Source organism: Geotrypetes seraphini, chromosome 9 (genome assembly GCF_902459505.1).
Source record: "Geotrypetes seraphini chromosome 9, aGeoSer1.1, whole genome shotgun sequence".
Classification (NCBI taxonomy): domain Eukaryota; kingdom Metazoa; phylum Chordata; class Amphibia; order Gymnophiona; family Dermophiidae; genus Geotrypetes; species Geotrypetes seraphini.
Window position 1 is genome coordinate 179,085,441 of NC_047092.1, and position 27,017 is coordinate 179,112,457.

The following is a 27,017-nucleotide window of genomic DNA, read 5'->3' on the forward strand; positions in this document are numbered from 1 at the left end:
ACAGGCCGGATTTGGCCCGCGGGCCATAGTTTGCCCTTGTCTGGTATAGAACATAGAAACATGATGGCAGATAAAGGCCAAATGGCCCATCCAGTCTGTCCATCAGAGATCCCATATGCATATCCCAGGCTTTCTTGAATTCAGAGACAGTCTCTGTCTCCACCACCTCTTCCGGGAGACCGTTCCAAGCATCTACTAACCTTTCTGTAAAAAAGTATTTCCTTAGATTACTCCGGAGCCAATAACCTCTTATCTTCATCCTATGCCCTCTCATTTTAGAGTTTCCTTTCAAATGAAAAACTCGACTCGTGCGCATTTACATCACATAGGTATTTAAACGTCTATCATATCTCCCCTCTCCCGCTTTTCCTCCAAAGTATACTGTACATTATTGAGATCTTTAAGACTGTCTCCATACACCTTATGATGAAGACCATGCACCATTTTAGTAGCCTTCCTCTGGACAGACTCCATCCTTTTTATATTTTTTTGAAGGTACAGCCTCTAGAATTGTACACAAAATTCTAAATGCAATCTCACCAAAGCTTATACAGGTGCATCAATACCTCCTTTTTCCTACTGGCCATACCTCTTCCTTTGCACCCTGAAATCCTTTTAGCTTTCGCCGTCACCTTTTCAATCTGTTTGGCCATTTTAAGATCATCACATACAATCACACCCAAGTCCCGCTCTTCTGTTGTGCACATGTGTTCTTCACCCCCTAAACTGTACCGTTCCCTCGGGTTTTTGCACTCCAAATGCATGGCCTTATATTTCTTAGCATTTAATTTTAGCTGCCAAATTTAAGACCATTCTTCAAGCTTAGCCAGGTCTTTCTTCATGTTAGTCACACTAGAGAATGACACGGTGACAAAATTCATCACTGTTCCCGTCCCCGCGGATAACCGCGGGAAATAATCCCATGTCATTTTCTAGTGTCTATTTCAACCTCAGTCCTTCTACACCAGCATTCTTCAAAGCAAAGCTTGCGGGTCAGTGATTGTGGCCATTCATACTCTGATTCTTCCCTCTCTCCTTAAAGAATAACATGAAGATGATTTCCCGCGGTTATCCACGGGGACGGTGATGAATTTTGTCACCGTGTCATTCTCTAATTCACACCACCCTGGGTGTCTACTCTATTGCAGATTTTAGTATCATCCGCAAAGAGGCAAATTTCACCTGATAGCCCTTCAGCAATATCGTTTATAAAAATATTAAAAGAACAGGCCCAAGAGGCACACCATGGTAACATCCCTTTCCTCAGAGTGATCTCCACTGATTACTACCCTCTGTCTCCTTCCATTCAACCAGTTCTTGACCCAGTCCGTCACTTTGGGACCCATCCCAAGGGCACTCAGTTAATTTATTAGACATCTGTGTGAAGCACTGTCAAAGTTTTATGGGTGTTGACATTTGTCACCATGGTTCTGTATTGCAAACTTCATCTAAAAATTTTAAAATATTCAAAGTGAATCTGAACAGATTAGAGGGTATGGCCTTAGAGTCAAACACAAGCATTTTTGTCACACAGCCACCCAAACTGGCTAATAAAGAGAAGACAAATTGGAACATAAAAAAATAAGAGAAGAAAGGTTGATCTTGCAAGTTCATCAGATGCAAACTTTTTCATCAGTACTATTCATCACAAATAGTTTCATTTGTGGGTCAAGTTTTGGTCTCACATCATACCAATAGAAACAAGCTCAATCAAAAGTTGTTTCTGAACACTCATGCATTATCATTGACAGGAGACGCCATTACTATATGACTTGCAGTTCATCACTGTATTCATATGATACTACAGTTAAAAACAAATTTCAAAGCATTTACAAATTACTTAACTAAGGGCTCCTTTTACTAACCTGCGGAAGAGCTTTTTATTGTGGGCCAGCGAGGTAAATGCTCCAATGCTCATTCAATTCCTATAAGTGAGCACTTACCTTGCTGGCCCGCAGTAAAAAGCTCTACTGCAGTTTAGTAAAAGCCAGTGTAAAAGACTAAACAAATGTACAAAGATAAAATTGGAGACTAAGTTTTCATTTAACTGATTCACCGAATATTCGTTCATTTCTCAAACATTAAAAGATTTTAATATAACTAAAAATAAAGAGATCTTATCATTGCAAATATAGAACTTTATCATTGCAAAGAACAAAACATTTGCACTTTAAATTCACTTACGTATGTTGGTATATCCAAATTATCTGCATTTATTACCACTGGAGGGGGATTTGCCTTCAAAAGAAAAAGAAATGTATAATGGAACACCATATGAAAGAAAAACTTACTTATGGAAAAATTATGTTCTTACCTGTTAATTTTCTTTCCTTTAGACGCAGCAGATGAATCCAGAGACCAATGGGATAGCACACATCTACCAGCAGGTGGAGATAGAGAAACTGATTAACAGGTTGTCCTATTGGCTGGCACTCCTGATGTATCTTCAGTATAGCTCCTTGCCCAAGCATCGTAACCATTAATAGGCATAGCATGTAAAAAACTTCTTTCCCATAACAAATCTCAAAAGGCAATAATACAAAGCACTCTCGGAAGATCAAGTAGCTGCGAGACAAAACTCCTCCAAGGAAAAAACCTCTGCACCGAGTCCAAGAAGTAGCCATCGCTCTGGCGGAATGGTCATGAAGTTCATTCGCCAACCGCACACGCCTGATTCTCGCCGACACGTGGCCACTGCATCAACACTCCTAGAAACATAGTCTGATTCAAGCCCCGCAAAATTTACCCTGCCACGGCCTGCATAGAAAGAAAATCATACTTGGGGAATAACTAGAATGACGGTGCGGTGCTTCCCACAGCGCCGGAAAAAACATGTCCCATCTCATGCACACTGCTATAAACTGGCACCTGCACTTGCACATGGCCACGACAAACACCGACGAAAGAGAGCCTCGGAATAAACAGGACTTCTACTGCTGCACTGAAACCCAACGAGGAGAACAAGTGCGAGCATGAAATCGCACCGCTACTGCCGCGCTGTAACCAACAAAGAAGCCAAGCGCGTGCACACAAAGGGCGGGAAAGTCCCGGCTCCCTCAACGGATTTCTAGTCATAAAACTTAGCCTCAATAAAATATCCATTCCTTAAACATACGTTAACCGAACCCACAGTACTAAAACTCCCAAACAGAACCTGAAGTTCAAACAACAGTAAAAAACACATACATACTCACAAGCTTGTTGTTAGGGCCAGTTGAAGCCAGTAAGAGCTGGTTGTGCAGCACTAACAGGGCAGAATGTAGCAACTGTGGTCTCCCCTTTTTTTTTTTTTTTTTTTTTTTTAAAACAGAGAAGGGAAAGAAGAAAAAAATTGAGACCCAGTCAGACCCTCTAGCAATGGAGGGAGGGTGAGGCAGGGACCTGGGGGGGCCCACCATTCAGCCGGATACCCCTGTCTCACTGAAGAGAAATCTCAACAGGAGAAATAGAATGGCAGTCTCATTGAAGAGAAACCTCAACAGGAGAAAATAATTTTCCAGTCACAGCCAGAATTCAGGAGCTAGTTGAATAGCGACCATCACCTGCTGGGAGATAGAGCATACTGAAGATACAGGAGGAGTGCCAGTCAATAGGACCACCCATCAGTTTCTCTATCTCCGCCTGCTGGTAGATGTGTGCTATCCCATTGGTCTCTGGATTCAACTGCTGCTGTTGCTAAGGAAAATGCATTCCTGCATTCCTTATCAGTCCATCTACTTAATTCAGCTGAGCAAACCAAACCACAAAATATTTCCTATATATAATATATTTTAAAATCACAGCAATTTCAAGAAGCAGATATCACAGTTACTGTAAATTTAGTATAAGGGATGCTGAGTAACTTCATTAAGCTACTTTTTTTTATTCTGATGTTTTGTTTCAAATTTATTAGGTATTTATATACCGCCTATCAAGGTTTATCTAAGTGGTTTTACAATCAGGTACTCAAGTATTTTCCCTATCTGTCTCGGTAGGCTCACAATCTATCTAGCATATCTGGGGCTATGGAGGACTGAGTGACTTGCCCAGGATCACATGGAGCAGTGCGGGGTTTGAACCCACAACCCCAGGGTGCCGAGGCTGTAGATCCAACCACTGCGCCACACACTCCGTCAAATCTTTGTGGCATGACACCGTCAGGGAAGTATCACATAGAAATGTAAGGTGCTTTTACTAATTAAAATTAAAGGCAAATATACAATACAATGAAGGTTAAAAGAAAAGATTTTCCTCATATATGTACTTCACCCCCCCCCCCACACACACAGACACCACTTCAAAATTTTCTGACATAGTTTGTTTTTACAACTTAACATCTTATTCTGATTTTTAACCTAGAAGCCAGAAAATTAGAACTCTACATACCAGCATGCCCTCAATAGGCTTGGTGAGTGATTTCTTTATACACAAGCTAAACTCTGAAGTTAAACACAGTTCTCATACAAAATAGTATGGACTGTTAACGAGTCATCACTACTTAACAGAGAATTGGTAAGGTGAAGATAAGGTAAGAAATGAAAGAAAAACAAAAGTATAAGAGCTGATACTCAAGGGGAAATAACCAGGTAGGATGGGCTCCTACTTGGTTATCTCCTGCTGACTAGGTAATTCCCACATTTCCAGCACCACATAACCAGATAGTGCTACTGAAAATCTAGGAAGACTGCTGTGTCTGCTGCAGTGCAGGGCAAAATTAGAAGTAACCCCTACAGTTGCTATTCAGATGTGGTTCTCAGATAACGATCTGGTTAATGCGGGACAACAGGAGGATATCCTCAGTTAACAGGGTAGTTTTCTTGGTACCACCATGGCTATACCCAGGTTAACTCCCAGAAGGCAAAGTCTACCCAGATATTTAGTGCTGGTACACAGGTAGGTGCCAGCAGTGAATATTCAGACAATTCAGCCAGCAGTGGCCAATGCTTTAAAAAAATAAAAAAAGGCTGCCACCAGCTGATTATTACCCCACAGTTTCTAATATACTGCAAATCACAACATATACAATGTATAATTGTATAAAATGAGGTCACACAAGTTCAGCTGCTATACTCCATGTGGCATTTTTTTTATTTTCTCTTCAGTTAAAACTTTTGGGTCATTATTCATAACTCCTATGTTAGACATATTCAGAAACTATAAATACAAACACTAAGCATCTATTCTTTCAGAGTTACCACCATTCTAAACTTTAGATATCTTTCATGGTCAAAATATTAACACTTCTACCACTTCCTCATTCCCATACTTTTCACTGGGATCTTGACTTCCTTATCATGAACCTCCTTATCAGCTTTCATACAGATCTCTCATATATTATACACTTCTCCCTCGGTATTCGCCGAGGATAGGGGCAGAGCTGGACTGCGAATTGAGAAAAACCACGAATATCTTCTCATCCGGCTCTGACCCACCCCCACCTCTCTCCCGCCTTCCCCCTGGCATCCCGGCCTTACCTGGTGGTCTAGCAGGCTTTCGGGGCAGGAGCGATCTTCCTACGCTCCTGCCCCGTGCAGATCGCCAATAGGAAATGACCACTGTGAGTTCCCGTAGTCTCTCGAGACTAAGACGGGAGCTCACGGCAGCCATTTCCTATTGGCGATCTACATGGGGCAGGAGCGTAGGAAGATCACTCCTGCCCCAAAAGCCTGCTAGACCACCAGGTAAGGCTGGGATGCCAGGAGGAAGGCTGGAGAGAGGCGGGAACGTGGTAAAATATGGGGGGGGGGGGGAGTTTCCCTCCCCCCAAAAAAAAAATTGCGAATATGTGAAACCATGAGTGTGGAACCAAGAATAGGGAGGGGGAAGTGTAGTGAAGGTGGAAAAAAAAAGATACGAGTACAAAAGGATCAATTACCAATGTAGCAATTTCAATATTCTGGCATCTGAAAACTGCTTGAATACCTGAATAAATGCATGTAAATCATTCTGAGCTCCCTTGGGAGAACGGTATAGAAAATTAAATAAATAAATCTATGCAAGGCTAAATTTTAGTGCCACAAAAGCAGATAACCCTTAATGAAGGGAGGGAATGCGTGGCTTTTTACAGATAATGCTAAAATCTGCGACAGAGTAGATATGTCTGAGAAAGCAAACAAAACAAGAGGCAATCTAAGAAAACTAAAGAGCTTTACTGCTTAGAAGCTAAGCTGAGATGGGGCTATATATATTACTGGCCACAAAAAGCAAAAAAATGACCATGGTGTTTGATTTAAATAGTGCGATACAATACTAAAGTATATAGGTAGAGGAATGACTAACAAACAGAACAAGGCCTTTTCTGAAGTAGTGCACCCAGTTCTGGAGATCTTAACATAAGAATAGCCATACTGGGCAATGTTCCCTCTAAGCTGCGCAACTTTCAGCAGGAGGCCATTTAGCCAGCAAAGGGAGAGATCAACACCTTCTCCCTCACCACTCTTCCACCTTCTGCTGCTTTGCTGAAGCAGTGGCAAACAAACCAACCAGTTGCGGGACCTTCCCATACATATCCGCAGCTGCCGGCCCACCTTCTCTGAAGACACTACTTCTGGGGCAGAGCCAGCAGCCACAGATATGTATGGGAAGGCCCCACAGCTGGTTTGTTTCACTTTGCCACTGCTGTTACAGGAAAACAGCAGTAGTGGTGGGGATGTAGGATGGGTGGGAGAGAGAGGGGGCAGATGCTGGGGGATGTGGGGTGGGTGGAAGAGAAGGGGCAGATGCTGGTGGAAAAGGAGTGGGGATAGAGGGATTAGAGACTGGTGGAAATGGGATGGGAGGAGAAAGATGGGGTAGAAGCTGGTAGAAATGGTTTGGGTTGGGAGAGAGAGAAAGGGCATATTTTATATAGAAGTGGGAAGATAGATTCTAGAATAGAACAGGGGGAGGACAAATGTTGAGGGGTGGGGAACAGATGAGGGAGATGATGGAATGGGGGAAGTGAAAGGGGAAATGCTGGATGGAAGGTGAGGGGGATAAAGCGGGCAGACATTGTATGGAACGGGAGAGATACAAAGAGAAGGAAAATATTGATGGAAGGGGAGAGAAGGAAGATGCTGGATGGAAAGGGGAGGGTGGATAAGCTGTATAGAAGGAAGGAGACAGAAGCCTGGATGGAAGAGGGGAGAGACAAGAGGGAGATGATGGAATGGGGAAGTGAAAGGGGGGAAAGAAGGCAGACTGTATGAAAGGAGGAAGAGACAGAGGAGGGAGATACTGATGGAAGGGGAGTGTTTGGAAATGCTAAATGGAAAGGGAGAGAGGAGGCAGATGCATTATAGAAGTGGGCAGATGCTGGATGGAAGAGGAGAGAAATAAGCAGATATTTGAGGGGGGGGGAGACAGAAAAGAGGGAGATAATGAAGGAAGGGGAAAGAAAGGGCAGATACAGAGGACAAATACAGGGGACAAACACAGTATAGAAATGGGAGAGGAGAGTTAGTGAAAGACTGGGAATAAGGGGAAGTAAAATAGGAGAGCCAGGGTGAAGAAAAGGGATGGAATGCTGCCAGTAGACCTTAAAATAAGAGGGGACTTGAAAACTAGATCATAAGAATGAGTTAAATCTGGACACAGACGTAAAAAAAAAAATAATAAATTGAAGAAAGCCAAAAGGAAAAAGTGGAAAGAAAAATCCTGGCAAAAGACTTTACAATGGAGAAAAGTAGAAACCATAGAAGTAAATGTCCAGAAAACAAATGTAGAAAAAATGTTATTTTTAATTCAGGATAAAGTAGTGTGGTACCTGTGTTTATATGAGTAAAGGTTAATATAAGTACCATACTTTTCGCCCCATTAGATGCACTTTTTTCACCCCCAAAAGTGGGTGGAAATAAGAGTGGTTTTTATAGAGCGAATACCCAAAGCACCTCCCCCCACCATCACAATTATCTTATTTTAATGCTGCCACCCTCCCTTGCTGGCCGCAACTTCCTCCCTGAGAGCGGCGCACAAGGCTGGCTAGCTGCCTGATCCCAGCCGCTTCCCCCGAGAACTGATGGCTGGCGCGGCTGCCTTCTCTTCTGTTCTCTCGCAGCATAGCAGTGCACCAGGCTACCTGCTTGGTCCCACGCCGCTTCCTGTGAGAACTGAGTTCTCGTGGGAAGCGGCGCGGGACTAGGCAGGCAGCCTGGTGCGCCGCTATGCCGTGAGAGAACAGAAGAGGAGGCAGCCGTGTCTGCCATTCTCTGGGGAAGCGGCGGGGACCAGGCAGCCAGCCAGACAGCCTTGTGTGCCGCTCTCAGCGAGGGAAGGTGCCAGTTTTTTAAAAAGGTTTGCATGGGGGGGGCAGCGGCGTGAGGGGGGAAGAGGAAGAGGGCCTGGACCTGCTTGCCTGTTTGGAGGGATGAGGAGGGAGAGGCCAGGGCCTGCCTGCTGAATTAAAAATAGGGATGAAAGAGGGAGAAGCTGGGGCCTGCCTGCCTGTCCGCCCTGCCAAATTAAAATAGGGATGGAGGAGGGAGAGGCTGGGGCCTGCCTTTCTGGGAGTGAGAGGCCGCCCTGCCTACCTACCTATCCACCCTGTCTCCTGTCCCTACCTGCATGCCCTGTCCCTACCTGCCTGCCAGCCACTAGGCCTGCCTGCCCTGTCCCGGCCTACCACTAGACCAGCAGAGGGAGGACAGGGTACAGAGCCTGGCAGGTAGGGGGGACAGGGTGCAGAGCTTGGCAAGGAGTGTAGGGTTGGGTGCAGAGCCTGGCAGGGAGAATTTGGTTCAGAATGGGTTTTTTTCTTGTTTTCCTCCTTTAAATATAAGGTGCGTCTTATGGTCAGGTGTGTCTAATGGAGCAAAAAAAATATGGTAATATGAATTACTAATTGAAAGTTCTAACTTGAAATGATTCACCGTTTCCTATAGTAGAAGTTGCTTATGAAGTCAACTTATGTTTTCCAATTAGTAACTGCAGGCATTCAAAACACATAGACAGAAGATTTTATAATGTGCCTTAAGGCCACACAAAAATGGAGTCAAGAATTACATTTTGTAAATCAAAGACAGACTAGGTTCTTACCTCGATAACCTTTTTTCTTGAAGATGTATCTAGTAGTCCTGAATTCTAGGGTTATGCATCTGAACCCACAAATTGTTTGCAGAATGCTCTCAATCTTTGAACCCTGCCTCCTTCCCAGGAAGCTGCTCCTGTCCCCTTAGCTTATACAAAAGCAATCAAGCAGCTTTGTAATGACAAACATAACTGGAATTCGGGAAATAGGAAAATCTGACACTACAATTCTGTTCTGCTCTGTAACAAATATATCAATTAATATAACATTCAAGTTTTTTCCTCAGAAAATATTTCCCCAATTAACCATATTTACTACCTTCCTGGGAAAAAAGAAATGGGAGCAACTTCATAGAACATACAAAAGATTTCAGAAGAACTACCCTTGAATATCGCAGATATACTAGAATCAACTATTACAGAAGATTCCGAAAGAGTGACTCCATTAATAGTATTATTAGGTTAATAGTATTATTAGGCTGTTTTTCTGTAATTCTCAGAAATTGTTCTAAGGTAAAAAAAAAAATATCTGGATATTTCTAGATGTGACTAAACAAACTCAGGATCGTGGGAAATTATTTCTTGCAATGAGACTAGATGTGATTTCTTTGGACACCTCGTTTTTGTTGTCCTATCCTTGTAAGTGTTTGATAAAATATTTAGGATTAAAATATGTTTTCTTTGCTCCAGAACAGTTAAGAGCATTTATAGGCTGGCAAATGGAAATGTTTAGTGTTCGGGAACAGTAAAATATGTTGGCGGGATTTGTCTGTTAAGCCATTTCTATATTACAATTATTTTTACAATTTGATTACCAGGGTCCTCCCCCTCAACTTCATTATTGGGGTCTAAGGAAGATTTATTTGTTTTCTTACTATTTTCTATTTTGCCTTTTCTTTTGTTTACTTCTGTATTTCCTTAACAAGAGTTGATCTTGTATTTCATTTCAAAATGTTATAAATATATAAAACTTTCAAGTTAATGGATCAAAACAGATACCAAAACTATGTGAAACCAGCACTAATAGTGTGTGGTGCAGTGGTTACAGCTACAGCTCAGAACCCGCGGCAACCACACATCTGCGCTTAGCCAATGCACCTTCAGAGGGTTCTGAAAAGTGTCTTTTCTCTTGGGATAGCACCTCCTATATATCTCCAGCCCTGGAGGACTCACAAGAGGCTAATCCCTAGTCTCCTATGCACTCCACCACATGCACTCCACCATCTGGCCATCCAGTGCAAACCTGGCATGATATAGGGTTAGGAAGGCCTGAGAGGTTCATCCTTATTAATTTTAAAGTATAATTGAGGGATTTTGAGGCAGATGGAGGCTTTAGAAAAAAAGATAGTTTAAAATCCAAGATTGTCACCACCAGCAAAATTGTGCCAAAAGCGGTCCATAGGGGACCCCCCTCCGAAGTACAAAAATATGGGGAAAGGGGTTTTAGATGTGGGGAACCTTGGCTCTAGCAGCAGAAACCTTCAAATTTCACTTTTGGAAACATCCCCTCTTCCCAATTATCCCCATAAGCTATATGAGTACAACCTTGCTCACTGTGCCATGTGCCTACCTGCATCAGCTTAGGAGTCTAGGACATCTAGGACAAATGAACTCTGCCTCAGAGGTTTGTGGTACAAACTTGGTCTTTGGACTGCCAGTCAGACCAATGTTGGACTTAACCTCAACCTCCAGAAAACCTCACGCCTTGAAGGGGGAGAGGACTATGCAGGCGACCCACTATTAAGCTTGGCCAAGCTGAGATGGATCTAAAAGCTCCTCATAAATCAGGAATACAAGCAGCTATGCAGGAGATAGCCCCTGAGCTCCAAAAAAATACAACAGCAGGTTGGCTAGCTAAGTGTCCCCAAGGGCTGATCTTGCTAGCAGCAGACTTCTGTAGCACAAATCTGCTTCTTCTCCCAGGCAGAGGTCTCAACAAGTGGAAACCTCTGAGCACTGAGCCTCTAACCAAACACTAAGAAAAAATACCTGAAAATAATAAAATCACAGAAACAGCTTCCTGGGAAGAAGGCAGAGTTCAAAGATAATTGATAGCATACTGCAAGCAACTTGAGGGTTCCTAAGCATAACCTTAGCTATCAGGGCTACTAGACACTTTGCACTAGAATTGACATTCAGAGTATTCTATGTACCTAATATGCAATGCCAGAAACATTCCTATAAATAATAAAATGAAAAAAAAATAAAAAATAAAAACCTGTGGTGTGGTAGATGGGATGACAGTGGTCTCAGCAGGGACTGGCAAGACAGGGATCACGGGGACAATAGGAGAGGGAGGAGCAGCTTCTGTTAACTAAAAATTGGCATGGATCAGAAAGGAGGAAAGTTATACAAGCAAAACACATTTTAAACAGATTCACATTTATTTATAGACATAACAGGTGAAAAATCTGCTATGTCTATGAAAAACTAAAGAGCCCTTTTCCAAAACGTATTTAATCCACTCTTTGTTAGTTTTGAAATATGCGATTAATTTCAATCATCCAGGCAAGATTCATCGTGCTCATTAGTATTTATTTTAATGACTCTGTGTTGAATACTCTATGCAAAACTCACTCAGACCAAAAGTCGCTACCTGGTTTTCTCAAAACTGTTGATGAACTCAGTGAGTTTTAAAAAAGTGCTCTTCAATTGTGAATTTCAATTTAAATAAAACTATGAAAATGAAACCTGTGGAAGAAAGGGTGGAATGTCACTAAAGCTAACATTAACATAACAAACCAGAGTTTAGTACAATGTTGTTTATAAGAGAATTCCGCTATGTAAACCTGGTTCCAATTACCATCTGACCACTAGAACACGATTTGACAAATTCTCTTTCAATCTAGGAGCCAGTCCAAACATTTAGGAGTCAGAATCTGAAATCTCTTATTCCTCCCCCAATCTCACCATTGCCCCAAGCCAAGTTCTAGTGTGAGAGAAGGAGGGTCATCCTCTCCGAGGTTTGCAGAAGCTCCTTTGGGGCCTAATTTACTAAGACTTTTCCATAGAAAAAGAAAGCTTAGTAAATAAGGCTTTTAAACTATTTGTAGAACCGGTTCAGAAGTAGCTCTTTGTGACCAAGCCTTTTTCATCCTGCATACTTATGGATTTGGATCTCATTGTTGATTTATCATTTTGGGACTCCTGATGCAGGCACCTTAGCCGAAATACAGTCCGTGTTGAGTCCATGTTTTACAACATGCTTTTATGATTGACAAAGACTGCTCTGCACATGGATTTTATTATCTGTTGCTAATAAAGAGGGCTTTGAAGACCAAACATGCTCTGCTCTTTTCCTTTGGATTTTGATTCTCAGTAGTGTCAAATACTCATCAATTGACTGAAGTCTACAAAATCCTGACTGGATTAGAACGGGTACAAGTGGATCGATTTTTCACTCCATCAAAAATTACAAAGACTAGGGGACACTCGAAGTTACAGGGAAATGCTCTAAACACCAATAGGAGGAGAAAAAAAATTCACGCAGAGAATAGTTAAGCTCTGGAATGCATTGCCAGAGGTTGTGGTAAAAGAAGATTGTGCAGATGGTTTTAAGAAAGTTTTGGACAATTTCCTGGAGGAAAAGTCCATAGTCCGTTATTGAGAAAGACATGGGGAAAGCCACCGCTTGCCCTGGATATTGCTATTCCTTGGGTTTTGGCCAGGTATTAGTGACCTGGATTAGCCACCGTGAGAATGGGCTAGTGGGGTGGATGGGGTAGTCTTATGTTCTAATTACCCTGCTCCCAGATAGACAGGTTCCTGGAGGAGCAGGGCTTACTTCTCTTATCTCTCTTGTGTCACATGCTGCAGGAACTCTGCCCCATCTAGACTATTGCAACTCCCTATATTATGGAACCACAGAGAAAGAACTAAGATGCCTGCATGTGCTTCAAAATACAGCAGCAAGGCTGATCTTCCAATCACACCACTTCAAGAGGGCTAACCCATTGCTACTCAAGTTATATTGGTTGACTGTGAAAAAAAGAATCCAGTATAAGTTAGCTTGTCTGATTCATAAATCCATCTTTGGAGAAAACTCCGGCCAAGTAGTGGCCAGCATTCCGGTTTCAGACACCTTCCTTAACTCAAGGACCACACAGAACTTTAAAATGCCTTTTCCATCCTTCCAAGGAGTGCAAAGGAAGAGGATGTTCAACTCCCTTATAAGTTCCTAGGACCACATATCTGGAACAATCTACCTGCTTATCTACAACTACCTACACATTGCCAGTTCAGGAAAAACTAAAAACATCTCTCTTCCCTCAGTTGACTCAACTTCTTCCCAGCCTCTTCATCTCACAGACAGCCTTCTCCTAAGTAATCTGATAATACTAATCTTGTTTCTCAATATCACCTTACCACAAATGTAACCCTTCTTGCTGTAAGCCACAATGATTCCTTGTTGAAAATTGTGGGATATAAGAAATTATATTGTACTGTAAGCTTGTCCTGTGGTCCTAATCTTTCATAGTTTCAAGTCTCATCTGTGCAATGACCCATTTTGGTGGTAAGAGGATCAAAAGCATGTATGAAGGCACAAAATTCCAGGCCCCAGGATACAATATTTAACTACCATGGCAACCTGGCACCTGAGATTTGTCAAGCCCTGCACTACAGATACTGCCTGAGGGGAGGGTGTGTGTGACTGTAGTCAAAAGTAAATACAGCTTGAATTTTGCAAGTTTGCTTGTGGTATTCTTCAGGTATGCTGCAGTTTAAGGGGGGGGAAAAGTCATCCTTCGAGGTACCTAGAATTTGGTTATGAAGAATTGACTCCTATATGTCTTGTCTGTCTAAAATAGATCTATATTACATGTTAAATGTACATGTGTATGCCTTTCAGTGCTATAGAAATGATAAATAGTAATAGCAGTGAAGCACACTATGCAGTGATGTGAAGAAAACACATAGATGGAGCACCTCAATCCTATTATCACTTTCATTAAAAAAAAAAAAAAGAGAAACACTCAATACAGTACCATACTTAAAATATAATACAACTGTAATGCAAAGTTGCACCTTTGCACATATCATGTAATAATGCCAAGTTTATTCAAACTCACTAGCCCGCTCCAAGGGCCAAAACCTTCTGGGCAGCTTACAATCTAAATTCTAATTCTCTTTACTGTTGATGTACTTATCTTAATGGTGTCCTATAGAAGATACAGCACACTATTTCACGAGTTACCTTCTGCAAACTAAAACTGAATGCAAATTCCAAGAATGCCAATGAACAGTTAACAAGGTTTGTTTTTTTCTGTTTTGGATTTGTTTTAGGAGAAAAACTGAAGGAAAAATTAAAAATTTTACATTTAATATTTACAATAATATTCTCAAAAACAAATTCAATAGCTGTAGCTATGAAATCTTTACAAATTGAATTCAAGAGGTTTGTTTTAAATATATTCAAATAGAACTTTGTATTTATAATGAATGCAATGTAAAGTTAAAAGGTCAAAAAATCGTTTTTATTCAGGCATGCTACTGAGATAAACTTAAACCCAGGGAAAGAGATGACTGCCGTTCCTCTTGTAACATATCTCAGCTGAAGAACAGCACTGGTTGTCAGTTTGAGAGCTATGTTATAGAACAGTGGTTCCCAACCCTGTCCTGGAGGATCATCATACAGTCGGGTTTTTGGGATAACACTAATGAATATGCATGAGAGAGATTTGCATATAATGGAGGTGACAGGCATGTAAATCTGCTCCATGCATATTCATTAGGGCTATCCTGAAAACCTGACTGGCTGATGGTCCCCCAGAACAGGGTTGGGAACCACTGCTATAGAACACTATGGGAGTCATTTAAAAAAACACTTAGAAGTACTAAATACATTGTAACCTATGGAACTTTGTGTGTCTAAGTGCTTTGAAAATATGTCTCTATATGTTACTTAGTGTGTATGCAGTTTATAGAGGAGGTACAGGATACAGAGGAGGAGAAAAAAGAAAAACACAAGTCCTCATAACAGAACACTAACAATATTAATCCAACTGTGTAATGAAAAGAAACAAAGTTTGCAAGAAAAAGCAAGCATAGCATTTTAATACTCATATTAACCTTGAAAGAGACAGACAATAAAAGACAGCAATGCATCTAATAAATTCTTGAAAACAATAGCAGTTATGTACACTGTTAAAGTAATTCTTTAACAGTGTCATGACAGTAAAATGCAGCTATAAGTGGATAATTGGTTCTAATGTGTTAACTAAAAAAGGACATAACATACATTTTTAAGCAACTATACTATGTATCCTGCGTTCCAAAACAAATCCAACATGGGAAGAAAATATGCTGGCATTCCAATCAGCTTATTAAAGACAACGTAATTGACTGAAAATGGTGCAGCTCAGTTTGTCATTAAAAGAGCACTTTACTCCTCATATTTTATATTTGCATTGGCTAGAATAGGAATAGACAACCTGCAGCCCACTATCGAATACTATGTAGTCTGAGGCACCATGGAAAATATACACAGAAAATGTCATTAACCAGAGTTTAGGCAATTTTACTTCTATTACTAATCATTTCTATAACGCTGCTAGACTTATGCAATGCTGTACATTAAAACATTTTTAAACTAGTCTTATAGCCCGTTACATTAACGGGTGCTAGAATATATGCGTGTGTGTCTGTCTTTATTTCTTTCTCTCTCTACTTAGACGCTTTCTATATTTCTGTCTTTCTTTTTCCTTGGCTGTCCACCACCATCCCTTGCCTGCTCTCCCTGTCCATTATCCCTTCCTTTTACCTCCCCTGTGTCCACCACCACCCCTTCACTGTTCCTCTTATCCAACAGCAGCCCTTCTTCCTTTGTTTCATCTCCCCCCTGACAAAAAAGGCAAAAAAAAAAAAAAAGGGTCAAAAATGGAAATCTTAAGTTTGGCATTCCTCCACTTCCCTCCCCCACACCCAAAACAGAAGCCTCTCCCCAAAGTGTTATGAAGTGGCCACTTATTCTCATGCTGATATTTTAAGGCAGAAATGGGCACGCCTGTCAGCCTTGCATACTTTTCTAAACCAAGCAAGTGACGGCTCTCACCCAACGGCAAAAGCGGCAGATCCCTCGGCTAAAAGAAGCCCTCGCCGGGTTCTAGAATTATATGTCTGCCTGTCTCTCCCTCCTGCTGTCTTTCTTTCTGTCTGTCTCTCTCCCTGACTCCCTTTTGTCTGTCTTTCTGTGTCTCTCCCTGTCCCTTTCTTCTTTTCTTTCTGTCTCCCTTTCTATCTATCTGTCTGTTTCTCTCCCTGACTGCTAGTCCTTTTGATTTTGGGAAACAGTAGTCAGATAGGTGTTCCACAAAATCCACACAATTCTCCACCTGCTCAACTGTCCTGCCAATCTCACTCAATTCTTGGCAAATCTCTATCAAAGCAGCCTCAACATCCATAGGTACCTCTCATTTCAGATTTTAGGGCACGGAATCAGAAAATGAAATCCTTTTTAATGATCTCATCATCACTGAAAATGCGGGGCAAATCACTGTCCTCTTCAGAGTCGGACTGCATCGATGTCATTTTGTCAGGCCGCTCAACTTCTCTCCCAGCATCCTCCGGTCACTTGCTTTTTCAACAACGCATTTGAATTTCTCAAGAAGGAACCTTAGTGAGCCAGGAGAGGAAGGTCACCTCAGCCTCGCGCCTCAGATGAAAAAGTTCATTTTTTAGGGACCTTGTAAGCTGATCAGGGACAGTCTTCAGCGGCTCAGAACCCTCCTTCCGGCTGGGCAGAAGGAGGAGGCTTTGGCGGTGATGGTTTTGGCGGTGAGTGAGGGCGGGAGGGGGGGAGTCGCCAGCTATGCTGTGTGTCTCCGAGTTGCCTGGCCGCCGCATCTGCACTCCTGCTGGCCACTGACCTACTGATCACAGATCACGGAAGCACGCAGGTAAGTACGCATGCGCGGCTAGGGTTTTATTATATAGGATACTCTAATTTGCAAATATTTTCAAAACAGCTACTCTAGCAGTTTGTATTCATTGTTTCTAGTTCAAGTTTTACTTATCACAGAAAATCTATGGAGCTCAGTGCATTTCTAATTCCAACATTACATAATGTTGCTGTGTACCAGGAATAGTACAGACACTCATGTGGCCCTCTGTGTATAAAGGTTGCCCACCCTTGGGCAAGAAATTAGATATGAAGAGTTTAAAATATCAATTATTATTGTTAAGGCTCTACTCTACTTTTCATGGCACCTTCTTTATACACCAACACAAGAGAAAATTCCACAGGGTGAAAATCAAAATAACACAGTGAAGATAGAATGTTGGTACTAAAGTGCTTTATTGTTCAGATTTTAAAAGACTTAACATGACCATGTTTCAGTCCTATGGCCTACATCAGGAGTCTACAAACACAAAAAAATGACAATATCAGACATATAAAATAACAAAAATGCAATGTATCTATTATAAATTTTTGCAACAAACTACACGAGTTTATCAATATATAAAAAAAACTACATTTATTATGAGTTACATGAATTATCAATATATAAAAGAAAACTACAAATGAAAGTAAAAGTCTTAATTAGATAACTCAAAAGACATTGAAAGATGACATTAATATGTAAAAATTAAATAAAATTGCTTAATAATAATAATAATAATAAAAGAGATAGCCAATCTTTACACCCGAGATACAATAACGTTACACAGCAACTATATAACAACCTTGCAAGCCATAAAAACATAGATAGAATGTACAGGATAATCCACTATTGCCTAAAGATATTGTCTTTCATTATATTAAAACATACCTCAACAAAAAAAAGGGCAACTTTAATCCCATCACTGTAATTTGCACATTGTATCTAAAAAGTAACAAGTTATAAGTCTTAAGAAGGTAACAACCAGTGAACAAGTAAACACTGTGATATGAATGAAAAAAACTTACTATGAGCATGTAGTTATAAAAAGTATCTTGTTCACAAATAAAGATCTATGGAAACTAAAAAGGATCACAAAAAATATGTATGTACTAGTTGGTGCAAAATGTAAAGGTTAGGTATTGTGTCAAAAACAGCGCGAGAATGAAACAAATGACAAAAGAGCAGGGACAATTTATTTATTTATTCAATTTTCTATACCGTTCTCCCAGGGGAGCTCAGAACAGTTCATATTAATTTATTCAGGTACTCAAACATTTTTCCCTCTGTCCTGGCAGGCTCACAATCCAATGTACCTGGGGGAATAAGTGACTTGCCCAGGGTCACAAGGAGCAGCATGGGTTTGAACCAACAACCTCAGGGTGCTGAGGCTGTAGCTTTAACCACTGTGATAATAGAACTACTAAATCAGTGGCAAAAGTCAAAATGCTTGAGTACCAGATTGTAAAACCGCTTAGATAACCTTGATAGGTGGTATAAACTTGAAACTTCAATATAAATTTACATAAAAACATATCTCCTAAAAAAAACCCCAAGATAAATGCTGCAAATTAGTAAAAGACTTACTCTTAATATCATTGATCCGTATGTAAATACCAGCTCTGATCCGATGTATCAGAGGAAAGACCCTCCCAGGGTTGGCCGCGAGCAGCCTGTTTTGAGCACTGCATCCGGGGGAGGGAGGGAGGGGGTTCACAGCTCAGGACTGCTGCCTGCTTCTACTGCTTCGGGGCTTGAGGGAAGGAAAGAGGGGGGCTTTGCAGCTCAGGACCACTGCTGCACTGGTATTTCAGGATGGGAGGGGGGGTTTGTAGCTCAGGACTGCCGCCACTTGTACTACATATTTAGGGGCTTGAGGGAGGGGGATCTCAAGAATGCTGCTGCATTGGTGTTTTGGATCAGAAGGGAAATGGGATTTGTGGCTCAAGACTACCACTACTTCTACTACTTCAGAGCTTGAAGAGAGAGGCGGGGGTTCACAGCTCAAGACCGCTGCCCCTTCAGAGAATTTTTTTTTTTTTTCTCCCACCTTTGATTTGTTTTTTGTCAGTTGGGTGACAGTACCAGTTAACTGAGATTCTACTGTATATGAGAGATGTATTGAAATTTCCATCAGAATCCTTGCCACCTGTCATAAGAGTCCAATATCTAAGGCTCTCATTACAGTCTCTTTAATAAGGGAGCATGACCAATCTAACCTTAATATTAACTGAGTTTCCGGAATAATCTTTGGAGTTGGTGACACAAAGAGCCACCTCATTGGGAACATTTGCATTGGTCTAAAACTTTATTTCCATGTAATGGATGAACACTTTTCTCATATGCTGATTTCCAAATATGCCAATAATTGCTACACGGGTATATTTCCCAATGAATTGGATGAATTATATCCAACAATTTTCTCATAATACTCTATAACTGGTGTAAAAAAAAATTAGGAACAACACTGGCTAACACATTTTGGTGCCTCAAATGTTAGACCTGTTTCTGGGTGTATTTGACTTGCTGATTCCAAAAATGGCACCAGTTTTCTTCTATCAGCTCTAGGTTTTGAGACACAGAACATGTGCCATATACCTCTCTTCACTCTGCTAGCTCATTAAAAAAAATCAGGATATTTTAATGTAGTGTTTAAAATAATATCTTTTAAGCATAAAGGAAAACACAAAAAAGTAAAAGAAAAGTGCACATGAAAATCTATTTTATTTATTTTATTTAAATTTATAACCCACCTATCCACAAATCTAGATGAGGAACAAAACATACAAAATATTCTAAAAACAAACAAAACAGCAGTATGTACAAAATATAAAACAAAAAAGAATTAAACATTCTTAGAGCTGGGACCAAAAAAACGCTCATACAGCACAGTCTTCAACCCTTTTCTAAAATGCAAAAGCATAATAGCTTGGCACAGAGCTTAAGGTAGGGCATTCTAAGCATTGGGCCCTGGACTGAAAGCATTGACTTGCGATTGCTCAAAAGTTGCACCACCGCTAGTGACGGAACATCCAAGGAAAATTTGTCAGAGGACTGTAACTCGCAGGAAGGATAGTACCACTGTAACAAAGAGCGAACACTCGATGGACAATTAAACTGAAACACTTTAAAGATCAAGCAGAGAATTTTGAACTCAATCTGTATGTCAATTGGCAACCAGTGAAACTCATGAAGTATTGGTGTGATGTGATCATATTTAGAAACATGAGCGATGAGACGAGCTGTAGCATTTTGTGCAAGCTACAACAACCGCAAAACGCATTTGGGCAACCCCAGATAAATGGAGTTACAATAATCAAGCAGAGGGGTTATCAGGAACGTGACAACTATGTGAAAATCTCCAGAGGTAATCACGCAACCTCTGAACCAAACGCAACTTTAAAAAACACAAATTATCTTCTTAATTTGGGCCTTAAAGGACAATGTGGAATCAAACAACTCCCAGATACCTACACTGTCCATGTACTAGGACAACCTCTTCTGTGAGAGTAATTTCAACAGGACATGATGCTAGTTTTTTTTACCATGGACGATAAACAGGACCTCAGTCTTTGCAACATTTAATTTTAAATGTTTTTGAGACATCCAATTCTGAATGGTACCGAAGCAGTCATGCAAGAAAGACAATACTACGTCAAATGAGTTTTTCACCGGGACAAGAAATTGTATATCATCAGCATAAAGATGGAACACCACTCCCAAGGAGCGTAAAACTTCACACAACAAGACCATATAAAGATTAAACAAAACTGCCGACAGAGCTGACCCTTGAGGGACCCACAAGACAAAGTGACCCAATCTGACTGCATCTCGTTGACCTCCACACAAAATGAGCGGTTCCCCAAAAAAGACTCAAATCATGCCAACACCGTACCTGTAATGCCCAGCACCCTTAGTCTTGCAAGCAAATTTTGATGATTAACAGTGTCAAAAGCAGCACAGACATCAAGAACCTTAAAATATGAGGTCCCATGATCTAACACGTTCCGAATGGTATCAAGCACAGATTGAACGAGAAGCTTGGTAGAATGTTGAAAATCATTCAGTATTGCATTCTTATCCAAAAGATCATGCAGCTGAAGTAGCACCGTTTTCTCTAGAACTGTTGCCAAAAACATAAAGATATAGGACGAAAATGTTCAAGAGCTGTCCCCGACAAACAATTTTTCAAGAGTGGATGAACGATGGCCTTCTTCAACAAAGATTTCGAGACCATCTTGGACAAGGTGGGAGAAATAAAGTCCAGTGTAGAAACTAACACACCCAGAGGACAAGGATCCAAGGAACAAGATGCCTTGTTCAGCCCCTGAACAATTACTTTTATATCAGATTCAGACACAGCATCAAAAACCATCCAACACCCAGCATTCGACCCCTCCATTGCAGGCAGCGGATTTCCAACAAACGATATTGCAACATTACGAACTTTAGCGGTGAAGTAATGCAAAAAATCTTGACTCTCAAACACCAAAGTACTATTTACAGTAGGAGCTGCCGTAAGGTGGCGAACAACGTGAAACAATTCCTTAGAGGAATTTATAGCACCGTAGATTTTAAGATTAAAAAAATGTTTTTTAGCATCTAATGTTAAGACCTTGTATGCGCTCAAGTGCTCACTATAAGCCACAAATGAGTCACTGTCTTTAGATTTACGCCACTTACACTCCAATCTACGTAACTCTTGTTTTGAATACTGTAACGTGTCAGTAAACCATGGCACAGACTGATTCCAAAGTGGCTTGATCTCCTTCAGGGGGGCAATCTCATCAAAACATTCCGACAAAGAGGAATATCACGCATCTGCAATATTGGTGACATCACACTGTGCAAAACTGTCTAGCTGAGGAATCCATTTCGACTTCAAAAGACTCAAATCAATGTCCTCCCTGATCGAAAAAGATGGAAGAGTAACCTTTTCCTGATGGGCAGGAACACCAACTGGAAAACTAAAAGTAAGATGAAAATGATCTGACCAAGGGACAGCAAGTGGAGAAACTGCTACATTGTGTTGTTTAAATTGCGATGAATCAAAAAGCAAAGATCTAAGGTGTGTCATGCTTGGTGAGTGGGGAATTCAACAATCTGATATTCATACCAGAAGCACAACTTTATGATACAAACTTTCCAATCATTTGACATACAAGAAGCTCCTTTTCTAAGACTTCTGAAGAATGGGATATGCCTTAACAGTCCCGCATAAGATTCCAACAAATTGCCATCATGTGTGCATCCCATCTTCCTTGGTATCTGGCTTCCCCTGTTTTTATGTCTTGGTGAAATCTTTCATCTTGCTCTTCACATAAGTCACACTAAGGTTTTCTGGAACACCTGCTGAAATGAAAGAGCATATCCTCTACTAATTGTGTATAGTTTGTCTGCCTTCTTGTTGCCAAGAAATTTTTCACAACAAGAACAAATGAAGACCAGATACATGATTCGATTTCATTCATTGATGCTATGAAATGTGGGTCATTTATAAGTTGTTTGATCTGTGGACGATCGAAAAGTCTTGCCTTCAGTTTATCCACGACAAGTCCAGGTAACACATGCACTTTGTATTCAATGCATGAACAATCTTTATTCAAAACCTTTACAAATTGTTTAATCAGGCATAGCTTTAGTGGTGGCAGTATGATTCTCCCTCATGCTAACAAAGGTTCATCGATTGCATTTTGTCCTCCAACCACAATATATTCCCTCGGAGGCCAATCTTTTTTTGCTCAGTGTTCATGTCTGGCTCTACTACCATAACCATATCTAAGAAACTAGAGCAGAATCAGTCTATCCAATGCAATTTTCTGAATTAGTGCCCAGGCACAGGCCAAAAACCCAAGAAAAATATTTTTTGGTGGCCTGTGGTAATCAATACACTGGCCAGAAAGCTAAGACAGACATGGCTATTTCATGAAGATTTTCTATTTGAGTGTTCTTCAACCTTTTTACACCTATGGACTGGCATCGGTCCACAGACCGGCGGTTGAAGAACATTGGGCTAAGTCGTGGGCCAGACCCTGCCCATCTCTACCCAATCTCCACCCCAGAACCTGCCCCCATAGTCCTAATTGTGTAACACTATTTTTTCCATTCATTTTTCATATATATACACAATATAATCTTATTAACAATGCATCGATTGCACCGCGGACCGGCAGTTGAAAAACACAGTTTTGGTCCTGATGCACATGCCGGTCCTATGGACCAGCAAGAAATTTCCATGGACCGGCACCGGTCCATGGACCAATGGTTGAAGAACACTGTTCTATTTCATCTAGAATGTTGCAATTAGAATGATTTCATTTCCCCTCCCCAAACAAGAAAATAAAGCTCTCTGCACTTTTATTGGCCAGTTATACGCTTACTATATTTCCACATAAAGGAGTCAATGCAATAAGCTTGTAATGAGCTCCTGAACTTTAGAAGAACAAAACCCTACCTCTTCCCATAAATAACATCTTTGTAAGTTAACTTAAAATGATCAGAGCATTGAATGATAAAATTTGTTGGCCCATATGCTCCAGTTTGTCCAGCTGTCAATATGCTTGAAGTATCTGTTCTTTCTCTAGCCAATTGATATAGCATGCAATAGCTATGTTAAAGCTTAGCATACACCTTCTTAAATTCAAGCTTGGAACAAAAATGTAGCTACAGTACTCAAATAGCATTCAAATTGCCCCATAAAATGTGCATCAATAATGCAGAGCATACCAGATGCATGCACATACAACTCTGTTCTAGCAACAAGACCTCCAGCTGATGACACTAGTACAGCCCCAATTCCCTGATACCTCCTCTTAAGACACTCCCAAACTCAAAATGTCCTTGGCGACCCAATGGGACTGCCCAACCACCAAACCCCTTTAAATGTCTCTTGTGGATCAAGAAGGCCCCTCCAGATACCCTATCCCAACCCTAAAAAAGTGCCCTTGGTGATTCAAAATACTTCACTCAATGAAAATGCATAGCATTATATTATCATAGTCTAATAACAATGATATTTTATTTGAAGGTAAAAGATCTCAGACAACTTGTACGGCTATTGGTTGTCACTGAATGATTGTTCCCAAAAACCTTCCTTTAATTTATATTTTTAAATTATTTCTAGATATTTTTCAGCCAAAGGCTTTAAGACTATGACTTATCTTTCATAAAAGCACTGCTGAAGGGGATGAATAGCAGACACACAAACCTTGTGAAGGCAGCTAACTGGCAAATTGACACACAAGTTACATAAGTACTTCAAATAGTTCAAATAATTAAATGACAGATGGTAACATGTATCAAAATTGCAAAAACTTCTTTCAATGTAACATACTGGTTGCTACAATATTGAAAAAACTGCTGCTGCAATATTGGAAAACTGCTGCAAATGTAAAAAGAGACACTTAAGTCTGCAGTAGTGAAACTTAAGATAAGTGGCTTTAAGACTATCTAGAAATAATTTAAAAATATAAAAATATAAATTAAAGGAAGGATTTTGGGATCAAGGAAAGATACCATCATTACATAGTAAATGATGGCAGATAAAGACCTGAATGGTCCATCCAGTCTGTGACAACCAACAAACATACAAGTTGTCTGTAGTTTGGATGTCTGAATTTCTTTTCTTTAAAAAATATCATTGTTATTAGGCTATGATATTATAATGCATTTGCATTTTCATTGCATGAAGTATTTTGTGAGGTATCTATCAGTAACTAACTTGCTCACATTTTTGCAATTTGGGGTACTGTTTGAGGATTCAAGTAGGCCCTATTACCTGATGTCAAACATATCCCTGGGATTCAACATTAAATTGGTAGCAAACTAAGTAATTAAATTTCACTTGGAGGAAAGGGGAATTACCAGTAGTGTACTACAGGGTTATGTCCCTGGGCTAGTCCTTTTCATTGTTTTTGTAAGCAATATTGAAGAGAGATTTTGAGAAAGATTTGCCCAATATACAACTAAACTGTGACTTTCAAAGGATGGTGGGCTCAATCACTGCTCTGACCCAGCATAGCGCTTATGTTCTTAGCATATGGAAATGTAGTAAGTTTGTGACAAATATGGCCAAACGGTTGGCTTCTTGTTCTAAGTATGAGATAAAATCAGTCACATTATAAACAATGGGCTCTCTCCATCTGACTCTTGCAGCATACAGATAGATCACAAAGGATTTTCAAATCACAATTACCTTATCACTTTATCTTAACATTTTATGACCAGAAAATTCAAGGTACTGAAAGGTGTGCTAATATTACAAATATTCCCTCCAAGATGACAATAAAGCATGAAATGACACCTTTCTGTACATTACAGTTGCATTCCCTTTGCTGCATTGGAGGATAAAAATTCCAAGCATGTGACTGACTACTGACGGCTACCTCAGCTAATGTTATCCATGGTAATACCATGGAAACCTTTGAAGCTGTCTTTGGAGACCTGTTTCTATAGCAACCAGAGATTATAATATTAACCCACAATCTCAAAGCAATTACCCAGCACAAAACAGCCAACCTATGTACAGTATAATGATTTGAAACTGTAAAGCTTTAGACAATTCAACAAAATGGGTATGGTTTTGGAAATGTCAAAATACTATGCTTTTCTGAAAAGTTATGCTCAATTTTAATTTCTTTAATAAATCAATGAAATATAATGACATGTTTTACTACTGAACTCGCTTATATTTAATACTTCTTATAAATAGGCTTTTAAAACAGAAATAATTTAACACTTTTGGTTAGAGAAAAGATTTTCACCTCCTGTAAGAGTGTTTGCACACATTTTTTGCTTGCTTGTTTTATTTACTCCATACCCCCCAAATCTGACCAGAAGTTCTTAGAACACAACCAGGCAGCCAACTTTACAAGATATCCACAACCACAATGAGAAGAAAAATCTTCATGAACTACCTCCACTGTATGCTAATCTCTGATACATATTTATTGTTTGCATCCTGATACCGTGACTGGCTAAATGTCCCAAAAACTGGGTTGACAACCACTAATTTAGACAGATACAAAAAAAACCCTACAATTTAAATATATTAGAGAATAAGTTCCCAACATACAATATATGTAAGCAAGGGGGTGCGCAGCACCCAAATGTTACCTTCCCACCTGTAGCTGGAAAGAATTTCAAGTAGGGATGGAGCAATATCCCTGTGCATGCTGCTGGTGGCTCTTGTTGGTCCCTCCTCTTCAAACCAGGAAGTTACATAATGGAGGAAGGAAGGACTGACAAGAGCCACCAGCAGTATGCACAGGGCTATGACCAATATCTGGATTCTTTGCAACCACAGATTTAAGGAGGCAGAAGGCAAGCGGGCAGAGATGCCAGTGAAAGAATGACTGACTGGGGTTGGAGAGGGTATAGGAAGAAAGAGAAGGACAAGGTGATGCTAAATTGTAGCGGTGAAGAGAGACGGGGCAATGGTAGTGCCAATGGAGAAAAGAAGAAAGAGCTGGGGTTATGATGAATGATAGGGAAAGGGCAAGGGAGATGAAGCAATGATTAGACAGTGGAGGATGGGATGAAAGTATGACGCAGGATCTGCTTACGCAGTATGACGCAGGATCTGCTTACGTTGGAAAACTGGTCCTCGACATGGCAGCTGGGCTTCAACGCTAAGAAATGTAAGGTTATGCATCTCGGTAGCAGAAATCCATGCAAACCTTACATCTTAAATGGAGAAACACTAGCTAGGACTTCAGAAGAAAGAGACTTGGGAGTAATCATCAGTGAGACATGAAGGCTGCCAAACAAGTAGAGAAGGCCTCATCCAAAGCAAGGCAACTTATGGGATGTATCAATAGAAGCTTCGTTAGCCGCAAACCTGAAGTCATAATGCCACTGTACAGAACCATGGTGAGACCTCATCTGGAATACTGTGTGCAATTCTGGAGGCCACATTACCGTAAAGACGTGCTTAGAGTTGAGTCGGTTCAGCGGATGGCCACTAGGATGATCTCAGGGCTCAAGGGTCTCTCGTATGAAGAAAGACTAAACAAATTGCAGCTCTACACTCTAGAGGAACGCAGGGAAAGGGGGGACATGATTGAGACATTTAAATACATCACGGGACGTGTCGAGGTGGAAGAAGACATCTTCTTTCTCAAAGGACCCTCGGTCACAAGGGGGCATCCGCTCAAACTC

At 40.6% G+C, this 27,017-nt stretch overlaps 1 protein-coding gene across 13 annotated transcripts in view; it reads right to left on the reverse strand.

Annotated features, from left to right (window-relative positions):
- Positions 1-27,017, reverse strand: part of DLG1 (discs large MAGUK scaffold protein 1) — a 329,809-nt gene that overhangs the window by 165,039 nt on the left and 137,753 nt on the right. For 9 of the 13 annotated variants that reach the window (XM_033958212.1, XM_033958211.1, XM_033958205.1 and 6 more), the window contains 2 exons: positions 11,201-11,296; positions 2,185-2,238 (listed from right to left, as the gene is read on the reverse strand). Coding sequence is in view for 12 of the 13 variants with exons in the window: in XM_033958211.1 (XP_033814102.1) it covers positions 2,185-2,238; positions 11,201-11,296 (150 nt within the window). In the remaining variant the exon portion in view is untranslated. The remainder of the gene's footprint in view (positions 1-2,184; positions 2,239-11,200; positions 11,297-27,017) is intronic. The other 4 variants (XM_033958209.1, XM_033958208.1, XM_033958207.1 and 1 more) reach the window with 1 other exon arrangement.